This window comes from Larus michahellis, chromosome 4 (genome assembly GCF_964199755.1).
Source record: "Larus michahellis chromosome 4, bLarMic1.1, whole genome shotgun sequence".
Lineage (NCBI taxonomy): Eukaryota > Metazoa > Chordata > Aves > Charadriiformes > Laridae > Larus > Larus michahellis.
The window spans coordinates 71,769,422-71,789,061 of NC_133899.1; the positions used below are offsets into that span (position 1 = coordinate 71,769,422).

The following is a 19,640-nucleotide window of genomic DNA, read 5'->3' on the forward strand; positions in this document are numbered from 1 at the left end:
CGATTCAGCAGAGAAACAGCACATAAGTTAACTGTTTAAAAGTTGATCTGGATCTTGCTTGATCACCCATGAGAACATCCACTGGCATCTCTCGCATCTTTGTGTTACCTGCTACTGCGTGATGTTGCACATTCTTAAAAAAAAAAAACCACTTTTCTGCATGAGGTGAAATGAAAGAGCTTGGGAGGCTTGGAAGCCTGAGAAATTGGCTTAAGTTTGTTACTGTGTAGACTGAAGAGCCTCTACTTGTGGATTTTCTGCATGGGTAAAATTGGAAGACCGGTTCCTGCAGTTTTGGCAAATAAAACACAAAAGTAGTAGTGACAATATCCTTCCTTTGTCACTGTGCTGATCTGGAACAGTCTGTGCTGTTCTCAACAGCATTATTATTTAAGAAGCAAAGGCAGTTTTATTATTTATCTTCCGTTCAGTATTCAGCCGGTATATAGAAAGAGGAAAAAAAAAGCCTCAGCAATTTCAGTTGAGAAATATCATTAATCAGTGTGCATTCAACTGGACAAATAATACTAGGAACTTTGTTCAAATTAAAAGTAAATACATCTGTAATCTATCAATTATCAGAAATGTCAGGATGCAAAGAGAGAAGCACTGAGCTTTTTCAGGACTTGAAAATGTATTCAAAAGTCTTTCATCTTATTTAATGAAAAATTAGACACTTTTCTGAAGAAATTACTATTGAATTTTCTATGCATTGTGCTGTCCATTATTGTTCTTGACTTGTTTCATTTTGAACACGTATACTTCATAACCGACCTTCTGTACGCCTTGAGCTATTTCTGAAAGCCATCTTATGGGCTAAACGCTCTAAGAGCAGGGAAATTTTAAAAGACTTGTCCAGAAGGAGTTCAGTTGCTGCTTTTTGTCGGCAGTAGGCTGTGACTTCATATTCTGCCATTATTCACGGGTGGGTAATGATGACAAGACACTTTGTCCTGAGGAAGAAACATGAGTGTACGGTATATACTTGGGGCCAGAAGTCACGACCTCTGATATTTCCTTAGTTCTTCCTAATACACTGACATTTATACTTTCTGATAGAAATCCATTTATAATGGAAGTATGTTAGATTTACAAACTATAGAAATCCAGAAGACAGTCAGCAAAAGAAATTGTGCTAAATTGACTGTGGCTAGTGTAATTTACTCAGCTGTCTTGTAGACTGTCCTGTGTGGATTTGGCTACAAATAAGACTTTAGTCAATAACTATTGCTGGGAGAATTACTGCCATTCAACAGCACCGGAAAGAAGCAGCAGACGCTTGCTATTGTTTCCATCTATCTTAATTTCTTGGTGCATACAATACTATGTATGAAATTACCAATTTTCAAACAAATGTACATTTACCAATTTAATTTTACAATACAATAATAAATTACTACAACCTTACAAGCTGTTTTCCAGCTGATAGACAATTTGGAAGTCTTAGTTATAAGGAAAGTTATAAGCTAAGGAAAGTAATGTTAAAAAAATGAGTCTCAGAATCATGCTAAATAGAGTCACAATTAAAGAATCTACATTCTTTTTCATTTAAAAACAGCTCTGAAGCATTGTTTGAGAAAAACTTTTTTTTCAAATGGAAAACCCACTAAGTATTAGGGGCGGTTATTATTTTTATTTACACAAATATAAGAACTGAGAGTAAAATAAATTTGTTCTGAAAGGCTTCCCAGGGCTAATACTGTAATTGAAATGGGCTCCTGCGTACATGAGTAACTATGGAGTAACAATTTCATCTGACCAGCATTTCCAGATGATGAATTATATCCTAAAGCTTATTAAAACTTTTGGGACAATCAATGGGTTGTGGGTTTTTTTCTGATATGTACATTAGGAGCAGAAATCCTTAAAAGGACATCCCGGTATCTGCCAATCCACAACCTGTGCTGATTTTCCCTTCTAATTATTAATGTGACTGCACCAACATTGAGCAATACACAGGAGTGCAGGACGTAACACTTACTACTGCTATTATAGATTGGTTTAAAATTAACATGCTGTGCAGATTGAACATCAATTTGTACCTAAACTGTGCAATTAAAAAAAAAAAAAATTGCAGGAAACTGAAATTGAAATATGCTAGCAGTTGGAATTGACATGGCAAGGTGAAGGCTTTCACTTTTAAAAGTCTATTTTAATCAATTTGCTAACATTTCAAAGGCCACATTGTCGAAAGATTTTGTTGTAATACCAGCAGAAAGTCGATAACTACTAGCATGCAAAAAGTTGACATTGATATGCACAAAGCCTTTTCAGGCAAACACCAAACACTTTCTAGAAAATTATGGTAACATTTGTAGTATTCTTGGATTAAAGTTTTTTGTGATAGCTTGTAAAGTGTCAGAAACAGGATTTTCCTGTTCCTTTCCTACTTCCTTAATAGGAAAGTATAAAAACATGACATAATTTCAGAAACTAACTTCAAAATGAAGTCATGCTTTGTTTCTTGATGTTAGTAATAAGATCCCAGTAAGAGCTGATGATCTGCCCCGACAGATAAACTGCTGATGTCAGTGCCTTCTAAGCCTGAAGCGGTCTTAGTTCCCCTTTCCAATAGCAGCCAGAATTGTTAGCCTTGCATAAAATAGATATCAGAAATAATTAGGGTACCAAAAAGAAAGCTGAATGTGTAGCTACAGAAGGGATCGTTTTTTGAAATTCAATCCTTCTTGAATACTTGTCATCACAGCACTCTGAGGAAAACTCTTTGAAGCACGTTATTTGCAGTGTGATCCTTACTTTAAGTGGCTGCTCATGCTGTGCTGGAAGCAGGTATGGTGTTTGACAGACACACACATTGTTTATACATTTGTAAATGCAACAGAAGTAACCGATGTTTTAACATCAACCACTTTCCCAAATTTTCCCAGTACTGGAACAAAATTTCTTACATACCTTCAGATGAAAAAAAGTATCTGTCTGGAAGGGAAAGTGATAATTTCTGTCTTGAAGCAAGCTTCTTCCCCATTATAGCTGTAGTGTCCAGAGGCCCTGTTGTACAATTTGTGAAGCCATTAAGAAACAAAGGGCAACCGAGATAAGAGCTGCCATCTGAGGTCTTCAAGGATTCCACCTAACCCGAAGAAATGGTGTCTTGAGAGTTGTAAGCTTTCCTCGGTTTTCTCTCTCCTGTCACAGAGGCAGGGAATGACAACTGTCTCTTTCTCTTGAGGACAGCATCACTGCAACTCCTTAGCCTGAATTGCTACAGAAAACAAATTATTTTCTCACGGAGACAAGAGAGAGCAATTTGTTTAAGCAACTTTGCTGTGCTATGTCAAATCTGCACCCTGTTAATTACCTGCAGCCTCATTTTACTAGCAGGAAGAACAGGAATCGAACACAGAAGTAGATGTCACTAAATTAGGCTGTTTCTAGTATTTCAAGTATCCAGATTATTTTTTTCCTGGAAATTATTGGTTCCTCTGCTACTGGGTGGCCGGTGCACAGAACTTTTCCATGTTGTTCCTAATATATAGCTAGTTTCTGATTTCTGTGGTCTGCAAAATGTTTATGAAAATGAAAAAAAAGGTAATTTCTTTGTTATAAAAATACTGCGTTAAAGCTTTTTAGACTATTTCTGATTATATCCCTAAAATACAAGTAGCAAATGTAGCGTGGCTTTGACAGGTTCTGGGGCAAAATGGAATTAAAAAAAAAGGAACAGTAACAATTGCTTCTTTGGTATGTTTTGGTACAGAGCACACATCTATTTGTTTTAACAGAAATGCTGATATTATAGCTAAAACATGAAAAGCCATAGATTCTGTCTGTGGTGGCTGATGGTAGCCCATTGACTAGAATACGTACTTTTCCAATATACCAGGTAAAAGAGATTTTAGACCTCCACCCTCTTCAATAGCTATCTGTTTTTTAGAATATTTATTTAATTTTCCTATCTGTCATAAAATAATTACTTACCTCACAGACTTTTTAAAGGAAGAAGTATTCCTTACTGTACACATTTAAGCATTCCCAGAAGTGGAGGCACTCTGATATTAGCAATGAGATGACAATTTCTACAATATTTGAAACTGGCTGAACCGATTTCTTTATTTTAGTATATATTTGCTTGTTTTTAACAACTTTTATTGAACAAGGATGGGAAGCTTGGAAAAAGTATGTTGGCTTACACAAATATTCTATGTGTTCTGAAGCAGCACTTCAGGACTCTCATCAAATTTTATATTTTCTCCTTGAATTACTAGAAGCTATTTGGATGACATGTTCTTATAGGGATAAATTATCCTTTCAGCTACTTAATGCACTAAGCTATTAAAAATAGTGAACGTAAAGCGGTGCCCCCACCTCACGTTTACCCGGACTTTTTGTTCAAAATTTTCTCTTTACAAAAATGTTTACATTGTTCACTTCATGTTCTTTTTCTTTGTGTAAACATTGAAGGTATTAATGTTAAGATGATGGGTTTGTTTTGGAAGGCTCTAGATTTGGCAGCCCTTGCCACGGAGCACGCACAATTCAAGGACTGGTGGTGGAAAGTCCAAATTGGGAAGTGCTACTATAGGTAAGCCGTTGTTCGTTTCTGCTGAGTGAGTCTGAGCACAGGCCCTGGAGTGTTGGCTGCATTGCGCAGTGCTGAACACAGAGAAATAGCTCAGTATTTACTTAGAGAGGGCTGTGCTTACAGTTAAATCTCCCTTAATTTACAAGGAGATTATGTTCAACCGCTTGAGTTAAAGGCATCAACATTGAGTACCTGTAAGTAAGTGAATTAGTTGCATCTTCACCTTTGTTAGTGTTTTTCGAAGTCATCGTTTGAAAAGTCAGTAAATAAACGCCAAGAACTGCTGTTAAAACACAAAATGAATATTACAATATCAGCTTGAGCAACTAACTGTCAATGAGGGCTTCAGATTGATGAAATAATAAAAAATGAAATATTCATGTTAGACACTTTGTGCCAGAGGTACGTTGCCCCAGAAGTACCAGTTCCAAAGATGCCAAGGTCTCAGGGCTGGCACCCCGTGCCCGAGCATCTGATACAGATGACTTCGGAGTACCCCGACACTGTGCAACATTATGCCTCTCTGAGGAAAGAGTGGGAACAGCAGGGAGGAGAGCTTCTTGCAAGCGACTCAAAGTGGTTGCTGAGGGTCTGGCTATGATTGTAGCAGCCAGTTCTACCACATCAGGTGAAACTCCTCCTGATACAACCCTGCTTCCCATAATTCGAACAAGTACTGCGGCAGCTCTCCCTTTCATTCTTTACAATGTGTTTGTCCTGTGAATGTAAAACATATGGATACTGTATGGGTTGTTAAAAAACGGAAGCATCATCTGCAGTCCTTACAATTCTGTAAGGAATTCTTATACGAACAGGCTGATAATGCAAAGCAGTTAGCCCTTTAAAATTCCATGTTGTATCTTGGCTTGAAACCATGCTTCTTTTTAGATGCCCGAACTAATGACATTCTTCACTATTCTTAACCTTTATTTGACATTCTTGAGAAGATTAGACTGGTTTGGGTTTTTTGAGCTTAGAGGTCATTCATAACTTTCAGAATTTTTATGACTAGTGTTACAGAAACTAAAGCATCCAAGCAGGCACATGTGCTTCCGGGATCCAAAATTACCTTATGTCCCCATTGGCTGTGTTCCTTTGTTTTGGCCGACTTGTTCTGCCTGTGTTTAGTGTTTCTTCACCAAGTATATGTGGTCTTTGGCTGAAGAAAAGGCAAGGCAATTTGCATGTGAGAAAGTGTACCTTTTTTGCTGGTGTTGAAAGGGTGCAATCCTCTTAATTTTGTTGTCTATATAGCATTTATAGATTACTGCAAAATATTCTGCAGTAAAACTGCAAAACAAATTTGAGATGAAACAGACTTCTGTGTGGTTCATGCGCCATGTACTGCTCCCTCCCAAGTGATCTGCTTGGATGGTCTTAAGCTGTGGTGCCGTTTACAATACAGTGTGTTTTCAGCACACGGTTAAGGATTTTTCATATCAGCAACAGAAATTTCACCATTTCCCATACAAGGCTAGGAGAAAGTGTTTTATAGATGATTAAGCATTACCTAAACTTTACAGTGGAAAGTACCTGCGTGATCTTTGTCATGAGTGGGGAAATTCTACTCCAGAACGATGTGGGTAGAGGTTGAGGCATGACTTTAATTGCCCATTTCCTCCTGTACAAGGAGCAGGAAGTGTCCTATGAAAACAAGCACATCATTATTCAGTTAGCACCAAAAGGCTGCATGTACAAAAGGGGGCCAAATTTCATGATTTTCCCTTTTTCATCGTTTTGAATGGTTGTCTTTGTAACCTTAATATATTTAATGGCATAAGTTTTGTTAACATGCACACAAATATATGACCTTAAAGTATGCTTTTGGACAGTTCATGTTTGGCTTAGTGTGCAGTGCTTCATTATTTAATAAGCTTTTTTTAAAAGGAAACCAACCAACCAAACAAACAAATACTTTCTATATCTGTTGTCTCTTTAGGTTAGGATTATATCGTGAAGCCGAAAAGCAATTTAAGTCAGCTCTGAAGCAACAGGACATGGTTGATACAATCTTGTATTTGGCAAAAGTAAGTCATAGGTTTTCTTGTTTAAGAATGAAGTGAAATTCCAGACTGTCCCTGAGAAGTCCATACACCAGAATAGCTGAGTATTGAGCTTGATACGCCATTAAGTTTAATAGCGTGTGATCTCCGTATAGACCAGAGGCAATGGAGGCTAACAGTCGAAACTGAAGTCTTATTGTTTACAAAAAGATTTTGGAGCTTCCAGATTTTACACAAAGAAAAAATAAAATCTTCTACGTTACTGTATTCTTTGCTCTAAACTCCTATGAGGATTATATAGCTAAAGGATTATTGGAGTTCCAGTGTGAAGAACAATGTAGCTATATACGGTTTCCTAGGAAACTAATGCAATAAATCAGTAAGTGAAGAGTGAAGCTCAAAATCCTAGTTTCACAAGCAAAATCAAAACAAAGTGAGCTTAAAGGAAGCAGTCAGAGACCTTGAAACAGAGAATGTTCTGTCAAAATAAGGGCATTAAAAGCTTTAAAGGAACAAGTGGCACGACTAAGCCTCAGAATTACTTGTTTACCAGGGCGCACATCAGGTTCTAAACATTTCCCAAGACATTCAAGAAAAGGTGGCCTGTGAGAAACTAAAACTGCATTTTTCTTACTCTTGTCCTAGAAAGAGATGCAATCGGTTGCTCTTTATCAGCTCCCTTTAAGCCAGCTGTCACAGGCCTATCCAGAACTCATCACTTCTAGTGAATAATTGAGATATTCGTAGTATGATACTTCCTTTACCTTCACATTTCTTGAGCGATTACATTTTGTATTTAAGTGATCATCATTACTATCTGGAGACTTATCTTCAATACAGCAATTGGAGTTAGTTTACTCAATCGGGCTTAGTAATTTTAGATTTCTGTCACTACCAGGAGTCATTCTGCAAAACGCGTGAGCTACACAAAGCGATTAAATTGGCGGAGTAATTGGATTAACAAATAGCGATTCGTTCTGGGAGATATGCATCCCCCCGCAGCATTACTAGCTCAAGTAGGAGCTGCATTTGAACTTCCACCTCCCACTCCGTAGACCAGCTCGCTCAAGTATAAACCATTGCAGATGATTTAGTGACTGTGGGTGGACAGGCAATAGAGTAGGACACTGAGATATAGCTCAATCTGACAGTACTGAAAAGGTAAGACTTGAGTTAAGCAGCCATTAAAAGAAAAAGCAGGATTGCATCAAGTTCTGTGCAGACTGATACTACAGTACTAGTTAGTTTTCTGTTTACATTCATTATTACAACAGCTATCTCATTTTTTAAAAATATTTTCCTTAAAGCTAACTCTTCCTTAAAATGTAATTTATGGAAAGATAAAAAGAACAAAAGAAAACTAAAAAAATAAAGAGTCTTTAAAGAAGTCAGGGCTGCTGAGAAGTTACAAAGCATTTCATGACCCAGAAGAGCTGGAAATGGGATATTTTTACTAGAGATAAGAGAGATACCAAAAAGAAAATGGAGCTATTTTGCATTTAGCATTTAAAACTTAATGACTACAGCTGTCGTATTCTTAAAGAGCAGGTCTCCCCAGAGCAGCTGCAAGTAGGTGGAAGATGTTCCAGCTGTCTTTTAATTTTTTTTGCCGCTGATCCGGACAGCAGCTCTGCAGTCTGCAGAGATGTTGGGCAGTGTGATACGCTGCTGGATATGGGAATTAATGTAGTAGAGGACTGTGGCTGTGTTGCCTTAGCATGATATTTGCACAGAGGTTCTGTAGCGAGTGCATCTTTGGACTGCACCTCCAGATGAAGCAATAGAGCAGACCTGAGTCATAATGCTCAGAAAACATTCTTCATAAGCAAACATAAAAAGGTGAAAAAGGAGCAGTTCTAGTGGAATTCCCTATCCTCCCATTTTTCACATTTTTTGCCGTAAGAATATGAAGATAGCTGTGCTTCATAGCTAGATCAGGTCAAAAACCAAGCAAGCAAACAAAAAACCATCTAATTAAAATTTTCTCTCAGTTAAAGCAAAGAAAATATGAAATTATTTGTAGGTATGGCAGTGTGCAGTGGCTTACTAGACATATTTAGGATAAATTGTACAAGTCACTTACATAGGTGATACTTAGGAGTAAAACAACCAGCCAAGGTTCTTCTTAATTAAGAAGTCACACCCAGCTATCATGTATTCTCTTTCATCTGTGTACTTTCCACTGAAACTCTTTACAGAATAATTTAGTTGTAGAAAAATGTTGCTAGAAGAAAATAAGGAGCATGACAGTCAGAGGGGGGACAATTATTTAAAGTTAAAATTTAACCCAGGCATAAAATTAATCAGAAAGTACTACATGGTTTACTATAAAACTATAGCAAATGACTTGAAGGCTGTTTTAGATACAGCAATGTGCCCAGATAGAGTGCATTAGAAATAAACTGTTGATTTAAAGCATATTCATTGATGGTGTCATTAGTGCAGTTCTGGTCACACCCCCCAAAAAAACACAAGCCCTCACTCTTTTTTTGCTTTTCACAAGAAGGAATTAGTTTTCTAGTCTAATGCAGGAAACACAAGTACATGTTAGCAAAATGACTGGAAAAAAATGCCGTTTGTTTTTTTTTTCTTCTTGCCAGTGACCGATTTGAAATGGCATTCCCATTACTAGGAAGACACTCACAGTCAACGGCTCTTTGACAATTAAGAATGTCACTTGAGTGGTCATAGGAAAGAATTCTTTGCAAATGTCTACAGTAGTATATATCTATAGGAATCCAAATAAAGAACTTATGACTTTAAGTAGTGTTTTGATTGTTGGCACTTAAAAGTCCATGAAGGTCAAGGGCAGACGCAGAAAATGTTTGGAGGTTTTTCAGGTGTTCAGTTAATGTTGATATTTTTCTTACATAGCATCACAAAATGCTTGTGTCAGGATACCAGTCACAGATTCTTTCCCTTTTTTAGTCATATGAAGTATTAGCACTATTTAATGTAATATTTCTCCAAACGGAGCACTCAAAACACTTTTCCACTTGGTGTGAGATAGATTAATGACTCTAGCCATTTAGTTTCCCAAAGTTGGCGTGCAGGGCTTTTTCCTTTGCTGTAGCTGTATTTACCATACCCCCCAACAGGGGGACTTCACAGTTGAACTTTCAGGTAGCTGCAGAGGTGGTATGTGTCAACATAGGGATGTCCTCTATCCAATTCTCACACGTTCTCCACATCACACATTGTCACAATCAACACAGAAGCCAAAATCACGGAGACCAAACTGCCCTCTTGCTGTTGTGGGATTTTATTGTTTGTGACAGCAGAGGTTGGCAGAGCAGTAAGGAAATTGGAAAGTGTCACTGCTCTGTCCAGTGCAGCCTTATTTGACTAAGTAAAATATTTTGGTATTGCAGCACTATCAACCTGAAGATCCAGTTCTTTCAAGCCTAAACATAAGGTTTTTTCAAAATAAACAGGAAGATACCAAGGTGATACCTTCACCTCACTGTCAAAGTATATTATTTTGGTATGATAATAAATAGCAAGATTTTTTTTGGTTTATTCGTAATGTCTAGATGAATTAATAATGTCTAGATGATATACATGCAAATTTTATTATCTTAATTAGTCTATTTTATCTTCGTTACAGAGATTTATTCAGTACTCGCTCCATTATTTTCCCAGTATTCTTCACCATATCAGCTAATGGTTTACTGCATAAAGGGAGGTGTCACTCCTTTTATCTCCCTTACTAAACAGCAGTACAAGTATAAAAGTCAGACATTTGACATTTATATACACTTTTTATTTGCTTAGGTGTATTTGCGCTTGGATCAGCCTGTAACGGCTTTGAACCTTTTCAAGCAAGGGTTAGATCGATTTCCTGGAGAAGTGGCTCTTATTTGTGGAATTGCCAGAATCTATGAGGTATGGAATCATTATGCAATTATTACTGTGGCCAAGGTTAGCTGCCTGAGCAAGAAAAAAGAGACAATAGCTGAATGTAACTGTAAGGTTAATGAAAATTAACTATGCTGATTTTCAGTGTCACTAATGCAAAACAGGTAACATTAAACAAAGTTACAAAAATAATGTCAAAAGTAATGTACAAAAGCCTTGCAGGCATTTTTTTTTAATCATACTAGGGAGATTCTGTATACCCTTCGAGCAAGTCCACGTTGTCAAGTGGTCCAGATATTGTCCGTGTAGCTAGGTCGAGTTTATATTATTCATCATACTAAAACTGCTCAAGTCATCGGCAGCCTGCTAGCAGGATTAAACAGCAAAATAGTCTACTCCTCACTGTTGTCTTTATTAGCGCCATGTTCTTAAGCCAGTGAGAACAGTGGAATGTGAATGTTTCTTAGTTTAGGAAGTAGATATTATTTTAAGTAGGATTAGTTTTAAAGTAGTTTAATTTTAGCTTGGTAACCATGTATTTTGTTTTTTAAAAGTGTGTATTATCATGTCAAACAGTGGACTTAATATTGTGTTTCACTGAAAGTTGGTAATGACGCTATTCCAGAACAAATGTTTTAAACAAAGTCATGAATTCATATTTTTTTTGGTATACATTCATACTTGGCATTCTTTCCTGTTCTCATCATTCTCATCTAACCCCTAAGCATTAAGCCATTTTCATATTAAATCCTTTTTGTCCTTCAGCAAGGAAGAAAACAGCTGCATAATTTTTGGAGGCTTTTCTTTCTGAATTGTTAAACAGTTTTTAATATGGATATTATTTTGCAGAACCATACATAGCATTGCATAACCCTTTAAGGAATTATTAAAGAGCAGCATATAGGTGACAGAGTCTAGTTTTGCGCTGACACCTGCGTGCAGGATTATAGCTTCATTAGCAAAGATTTGTACTGCAGCACAGCGCTGTTCTCATTACATAGACTCACAAGTAGAATATACGCATCAGGCATCTTGATCAGAGCTTTTCTTCTCTGACACTACCTTTTGACAGTAGGAAGAGTTGTAGACCTTTTTTTGTCTAAAAAAAGACCCCATTATTTAGTACTGTTTAGTACTGCTTTAGTACTGTTTCCTTTAATCACAGGAAATACATCTTTTCATAGCTAAATATGCTGCTGAGGTTAAGTAAAAGATTATTCTGTAGTCAGGTTGAGAGTACAGTGTACCTACAGCACACAGGTAGAAATTATTCCTCTCTAAACACAGAAGTGTGTTTTGATCTTTTATTTTCTCCTGATACAGGGGGGAGTTCTCTGATGACTTGCACTCCTCAGACGTTGTTTACAACAATGAGTTCACCCTAATTCATCTTCCAAGTAGCATACATCCAAGCATATATTTTTATACAATACCGTTCTCTTAACTGGCACATCCTAGCTAGTACAGGTTTTGCTAATAAATCTGTGATTCCTGTTTTCAAAGGCGTGTCATAATTCTTCATATGCAATTATATTCTCATTTGTGTTCAGAGCAACTCATGAGTTGACTGACTTACAAAGCGCTGAAGATAATTGAGGCATTGACTGGGGAAATAAATGTACTGTATGTTACCATTCTGGGAAACCAACTGCACTGCACTCCGCATCACAAGGCATTATGCAAAACGGAGCAAATGCCTACTGCACACGCTAAGCTTCTGACCAATCTCTTTTTCTAAAAAATAAAAAGTAAATCTCTTTTTTGTAGCTATGGCATAGAGTTAATGACGGGTACAGCTAGCACTGATAAATCAGTATGCATTCTTCTGTGCATGCGTGTGTCGCTTGTGAAGGTGCCAGTCGGTGATGTTGCATTGTACGATCAGAGAACTGTAAGAGCATACATAATTAATCTCTGTTAAGTACTGTACAGGGCATAGATAAAGCACTCAGTAGATTGACATTTTAATAAGTTTTATGATAAAAATCAGTGAAAAAAGCATAGAATTAATCTGAATTTTTTCCAATTGTATAGGAAATGAACAATATCTCCTCGGCTGCAGAGTACTATAAAGACGTCTTAAAACAAGACAATACTCATGTGGAAGCCATTGCATGCATTGGCAGTAACCATTTTTATTCAGACCAGCCTGAGTTAGCTCTGCGGTTTTATAGGTACCTACACTTGTGGGGAGGGAGGGGGAACTGAACGCGTGGGAGGGTAATATAAAGGGTTTATTTTTGTAATGCTGATAGCAAAAAAAGAACATTAGGAGATTGGCATGGGAGAATGATTGAGCATTTGGACAAAAACCAGCATAAAATCAGCATACCAACTTAACGTGTCTTCTTGGCTAGTGATAATTACATCTCCCTTTTAAAACCTTGTCATCGTTACATGTGGAGTATGTAGAAGTGTCAAAAAATATTATCAAAACAGTTATTATTTGCTTAATAAACAAGAAATGATCTTTCACAGCATGAGGCAGTTTGAGAACACTAGACCTTACTCTCAACCTCAGTTGCATTCAGAGGGCACGTAGACTTCCTATTTAGCCCTTTGAAAAACTCCACTTGAAGTCATGAGCAATTGTGACCACAAAATCCTTTACTTGAATGTGGGCTGGGGCTCCCCCATGTTTTGCTGAAAGCAATAAAAAGATAGTGTTAGATGATGCTTGCTTTTTATTTCAATATAGTCAGAGTGCAAAGGAGCCTGGCTCATGTTCTTAAGTCTAAGAGCAGATTAAGTCAATGTAAGTCCATCTCATTTCTGTTGGATCTGAGCTATTTTATGCTTTAGGTTCAGAAATTCACAGTCAACGCCGCAGGCAGCAGCCCTCTTTTTCCCTGGCCCTCTTAGCATATGTTTCTCCTATAAATATCAATCAACAAAATTTTTATAAAACATCTCCGTTCTAAAAGACACATTAAACAACATCAATTTGAATAAAAATCTTAGTTATGCTTCAAATGTGAGATTGATGTAGATTCACATGCTAGATGTACTGATTGGGGCAGTGATGAAGGACAGGAATCAAGCAAAAAATTGAAGTCTGAAGAGTTATAAAAAGTAACTGCAATAAATTACAGCTTGATTGAGGTTGAGGGATTGGAAAGAGAAAATAGAGAAAGTGCGTACAGCTCTGTCTTACAGTAAAGTCAGATCATGTGGCACAGTGAAAAAGACAGAAGTTTACCTCATTTACGCAAAGACTGTTTTGCACAGCTTTGATTTTACTGACCAAAAATGCCCTGCACTGCCCTTCATGAAACCTTTACCAAGTGTAAGACCGTAACAGTTGGTTATTATACCCTCTCAGAATAGAGAGAAGGGAGGGGAGAACTTTGTCCTTTAGAATAGAACTTTTATTTGAAATTGAATCTAAAAAAATAAACAAATATTTTCTTTCAATCTAGACGGCTCCTGCAGATGGGTGTTTATAACTGCCAGCTTTTTAACAATCTGGGCCTCTGTTGCTTCTATGCCCAGCAATATGATATGACACTATCTTCGTTTGAACGTGCACTGTTTTTGGCTGAAAATGAGGAGGAGACAGCAGATGTGTGGTACAACTTGGGACACGTGGCTGTGGTATGAAAAGTATTAACAACATTTCTGAATAAATATAATTTTACAAAATCTGGAAAAAGAATAACCAGAAAGGAGTCATTGCCCTGCTTTGAAATATGAACCCAATAGTATACAGGATAAAGTGCAGTAGAGATTAAAGGTTTATTTGCACTTCAGTAGAGAAGAAGAGGCAAAAGAAAAAAGTTCTGTATATCTTCAAAGAACGTGGCTTAATCCTGCTAAAAGATGCTCCCTCCCCACTGTCTTTAGCTTTCCCTTTTTTCTAAAAAAATTGCAAGACGTACCAGCCCTCGAAGGCTTTGGTGCAAGACAAACTAATTTGACAAAAAAATTGAATTAAAGATATTTTTCTCTGAGCTGTTACTTGTGTTACGTGGAGCATTAGATCGATTTTGTTGTCATAAACAGCATGTAGCAGACACTAAAGCACTACGTGTGTCATAGTTGAGAAGGCATGTTCTTCTGTCTTATAGGCAGCTATAGAAATATTGTGTAATTGTGTGATAGTTTGTTAAATTTCGGCACTAATTTGCACTCATTGCCCATTTTTGCAGATGTTCTTCCAGAAGTTGTGTTAGATTTCTGTCTACCTGTGTGCTCAGAATAAGGTTACTGAATAAAGTTTTTGGTAGCTTTCTAATATGAGTCGTCTTCAAATGCTGATTATGATTTAACTTCAGTCAGAGAGAAACTCAACTGTTCCGATTGATTGTACTGCAACTAGGATAAACACATTAGTTTATGCTGCCTAAAACATTGACATTTTTGGCTTATATTTTTCAGTATTTGTCACTTTTAATGTTTAACCTGGTGCTGTATGGTCATAACATTAGAGCATTAAAGAGTAGTCACCTGCTCCATACAAAGAAATTAACATCACTTAATTTTTATCTTCTAAAAACTGGGCTTATATGTGATTTTTTTTTTTAATCTGTGTAGAGACAGAGAGGCAAGATGACTTCCCCTCTGGAGACATCTCTTGTTTTTCTTACCCTACTGTAGACGGTAGCAGATAGCGTAGTCTTTAGATGATACTGAAGTCATCTAAAAGTTAATTGGATGAAATGAATATCTCTTGGAGCATGCAAGTTTTTGCTGGAGAGAAACAGTTCTGTCTGGAGGAATAATAAGAAGCAAATGAGAGGACCTGGGAAGAAAGCACATGTGGTTCTGATCAGCGTGTTTTTATTGTAATTTGTATTCCATAGTAGTACATATGGGTGAAAAGACACTCCAGACAGCAAAACAGATGCGTGTTGTTTCCAGTCCTTTCACAAATTAAAATACAATCTTACTTTTAGGGGATAGGAGACCTGAATCTGGCTTATCAGTGTTTCAGACTAACGTTAGTCAACAATAACGACTATGCGGAAGCTTACAACAACTTGGCTGTGCTGGAAATGCGAAAGGGTCACATTGAACAGGTTGGTGTTGAATCTCAGCCTAAGCAGAATGATTCTTTTGGCCCTTTTGTACATAAGAAACATGTTGTTTTCCTGAGGTGGAGGCATCATAAGAACATCTATCTTATTATTACAGGCAGAAAATACGGATAATTTTTATGCGTGTTTCAGTGTTGTTGTGCCGTCTCCCATTAAACTGCTCATTCTTAAGCATATCCAAAAGGTTCATCAAAGACAAACAATGTTTTCAGTGGCTTTGCAGTTGTTGAGATCTTTTTTCTAAATTGATACCCAAAACAAAACCTGTCACTCTGTAATCGTCACTTAAATTACCACTTTGATTGTATATTCAGTTTATAAATGTAGATAATGAACTTTTGCATGTATAATTAAAAATAGGGATCATCATGGCAATAAAATTATGCGCAGAAGAAAAAAAAGTGAAGGTATTTTGCTTATCTTGGATTTTATTGTATTTCACAATGTTCTTTCATAAGTTGCATGTTGCAAGTACAACAGTGTTGCACGTACCCAGAGTTGTCAGATTTAGGGAGTTATTAATATAAGTTCTTAACTCTGCCTTCCCAAACAGTTAACAGATATTTTTGTTTTTAAAAGATCAGGGTTTTTCCCCCAAAGTTCTTCATTTTTTAGTAAAAGCATTCACAAGTTAGTTTTGTATTGGGTTTATGGCATGAAAATGCACACTCTGATACTTAGTTTTTCATTGTTTTTTAAAGCTACTATTTTGCTAGTCAGAAAAAAAATGTTAATTTTATTAAAATTTTTGAGTGTGAAAACTGTCATTTTTATGATAAAATTTGGGTTTTCAGGGATGCTTAAGACAGTGCTGTCAGAGACAACAGATAAATAACAGTGAGATGGGACTTTAAATAATTTAAAAAAAAAATAATATATTTTGTTCGGTGTTTAGAACTGAATTGCTTAGTTGAATAAGTCCCGACGTGTTTTTTCTTACTCAACCAAGAGTCTTATTAATTTCAATGCTATGTAACTGTATTATGCCTAAATGTACTATTGGTGTATCTCGTACATAGTTGAATATGGCATTCTTAGTAAAGACCTAGAAGACACAGGATGATTTCTTTTAAGAATGATGAAAATTGCATTCGATTCTTGTTACCCTCCCTCACAGATTTCACTGTATTTTTTTTTCTTTCTCGACGTAGGCAAGAGCTTTGCTGCAGACTGCTTCATCTTTAGCACCTCATATGTATGAGCCCCATTTCAATTTTGCAATACTCTCAGAGAAGGTAATGCACTGTCATACTGTTGTGATGTAAACATTAAGCCTTGGCAGGGCAGTTGGGTTTTTATTGTTATTATGGAGAATTCAAAATAGGTAAGATAAAAGAATACAGAGTGCATAAACTCAACGAAAGCTAAAGTTCTGTTTCCGTTTTAGTACCCAGAAGCTTTGTGTGTAAAAGTAGTCATTCAAATGCTTGCTTTTGAGAGTGAGGCCAACTACCTATAAAGTAACTTTGTAATTTTCCAAATGCCCAGAAGATGGGCAATCCTTAATAATTCCATCTACAGTCTTTACAGTCGTTGGCTTTTTCAGACTGTGAAGTGAAAGAGTATCATATGATTTATCAATAATTATAGAAAGAATATAATTTATTCATCCCATGATCTTAGTGATCTCGAAAGGGAAGTCTGTGCTTTAGCTTTATAGCCTTTCAATTTTCCGTGTTAATAATTTCTGTCATACAGAGTCTCTCAGACACTGAATTAACAGTGTGTCCAACATTCCTGTTAATAAGGAGAAACTTGTACAAGTCCTTACATTTTTCACAAGAAAAATTGCTCCTTTGCTTGTGCCTACACCTTCAAGATCCCGTTATGAGTCTGTTGTGTGGGCAGCCCAACTCCTACGAATACTAAAGTACATTGCGTCAAGGAGAGAACACCCATTAATTTGTAAGCGTATCCTCTCCATTGTGAAACATAAGATGGTTTTGAATAATTGCATTCTGTACGTACCGATTAAGGAGTAAATCCTAGTCTGCAAATGTCTTGTTACGTTTGCTTTTGCACAAAGAACCTGCATAGGTTGTGGGAGAAGACAGATGCCCAGATGAGCTGGCTGTTGATGCAGTGTGGTAATTAAATCCTTAGATTTGGTGCAAGGCCATGGTTTACAAAACACAACTTCTCTGGCCAGGACTCTGCTTTCTTCCCCTTCAGAGAATTCTTGCTGCACTGAAGCTCTGTGCTGACTGATCCTCAGGCAACAGAGGCCTCCTGCTGATACTTTCCATCACTTCTTCCTTTCCACCCAGGAGCTATCACTTTTCCTAGATGTGTTCCCAAACATTTGGGTTCTTTTTTGCTGAACCCACTTTCTGAGATGCTCTCCTTATGTACACTTCCTCCTTGCAAAAAAACAATGGCTATTTAGGAAAAAATGAAGTTCCCTAAGTAGGGAACAATGTGGAAACATACTTCTAAAAGCAGCAGAAGAGCAACATCAGCTCTCCAACACTGTTGTGCCTCTCTGTGAGGAAGCAGGAAATCACATGGCGTTACAGCTTTTACAGAGGCCTGATGGATTGTGTTTTGCCTGTATATGCAGCAGCACTTCCAGGGAGTTTTAAAGCAAATAATCCATTATTCCTCCTTACTTCAAGCGCTGGGCATGGTGTAGATTTTTGTCCGTTCTCCAAGAAGTCAGATGGAATGGGATATAAAGTTACTGTCTTGAAGGATCTCTCTCATTAAAATCACATTTGTCTTTTTCTTCTCATCCCTTGATGTAAGGGAGACATAACCTTGAGTTTAAAAGCCTCCGTACTGCCTGTTTTATTTGTTCACTCTCAGTACCAGCTGTGTTTAAACATTTGTGAGCGCCAGAAATATACTGCGCAGAATACATGATGCAAATACTGCAGTGCTTGGATTTACAAAGTTCATTTGTGTGTGTCTTGCAGGTTGGAGATCTTCAGAGGAGTTACACAGCTGCTCAGAAGTCAGCGGAAGCATTTCCAGGCCATGTTGATACACAAGAGCTCATCAAACAGTTAAAACAGCACTTTGCTATGCTCTGATGAGCATGGTTTTTATTATGTAAAAACAGTTAGCCAGAGCGAACACCCCGTGCATCTTTTGAAAATACAAGCTCAAAGTAGATAAACTATACTTAATGCATTCCTGTGGCAAAGCCCGTGTTACTTGGAGTAGCAGGAAAGGTTTGAGTCCTAATTAGTTTCTGTCATCTTAAAACATATCATTAATAAAATGCAGCTAGGACACGTTGCAACTACGTACGCAAGAGATTACAGGAATGGCAGGATCCTGCCGGCATGACAGCTTTGAAATTGTTGTCTGGTATATGAGCAAGTAAGCCTCCATATCATATTAATGAACATTTTAAAGGATATTTTTTCTGACTTTTCTGCCAGAAAAGAAGTGGTTTTAACTATTCCTGTGTGACAGTCTGTCAAGTAACACAGAGTAAGAGTACTTCTGGTCTTCAAACTTGGCTTTTGATAGTATACTTTCTTACTGAATGTTAAACTTTAAAGCTAAAATACCTAAAAAGAATTTAAAATACATATGTAAAGCAGAAGTTCTTGTATTCCTTGTTGTACTGTATGAATTAAATAAATTCCAGTTTGTATGGTTTGTCTCATCCGTTTATGTAAGTTAAAATGACATCCTTATTGCCATAAAAATTAGAGTCTGTGATCTTAATGTATTTTGAAAGACTCCATAGAACTGGTGCAAAATAGCATAAATACGTGTGTTCCCCTCTACCTAGGAAAGGGTTTATTCTTGATCTCAGTGAGGGGAAAAGGATATTTAGAAGCTTTCAGAGTTCAGTACTAATAATTGAGAACAAGGCATTGATTGGGTGGTTACACATAAGCACTGGTGCAATATAAATATTTGGATCATCCTAACTACAAGAATATTACAAACAGCAACAAAGAAAGACTTTCTCTCTGTCATATATCTTTGTGTTCTAATTAAAAGGGATAAATTTGCATGATTTCCCAACTTGACCTTTTTAGAAGACCTTTAATAAATGTGGGATGTTAAGGCATTCTGAAAAGGCACATCCTGAAACAGGCCTTTAAAATCTTTTTGTGTTGCTCTGATATATGAAGGGATTATCTGGGTTTAGGGAGCAACCCTAAACGTGCTTATGAATATTGCATCTTCCTTTTCACTATTTGTTGCTTCCCCAGCCTCAGCTTTGTACGACTGTTGTAG

The 19,640-nt window shown here is 37.0% G+C and overlaps 1 protein-coding gene across 4 annotated transcripts in view; it reads left to right on the forward strand.

Annotated features, from left to right (window-relative positions):
* The window catches only part of TTC8 (tetratricopeptide repeat domain 8), a 60,339-nt gene extending 41,283 nt beyond the window's left edge, over positions 1–19,056 (forward strand). For all 4 annotated transcript variants that reach the window (XM_074585470.1, XM_074585468.1, XM_074585469.1 and 1 more), the window contains 8 exons: positions 4,458–4,543; positions 6,483–6,570; positions 10,321–10,431; positions 12,439–12,578; positions 13,824–13,998; positions 15,300–15,422; positions 16,592–16,675; positions 18,356–19,056. In XM_074585470.1, the coding sequence (XP_074441571.1) occupies positions 4,458–4,543; positions 6,483–6,570; positions 10,321–10,431; positions 12,439–12,578; positions 13,824–13,998; positions 15,300–15,422; positions 16,592–16,675; positions 18,356–18,472 (924 nt within the window). In that variant the 3' untranslated portion in view covers positions 18,473–19,056. The remainder of the gene's footprint in view (positions 1–4,457; positions 4,544–6,482; positions 6,571–10,320; positions 10,432–12,438; positions 12,579–13,823; positions 13,999–15,299; positions 15,423–16,591; positions 16,676–18,355) is intronic.
* Positions 19,057–19,640: the final 584 nt, after the last annotated feature.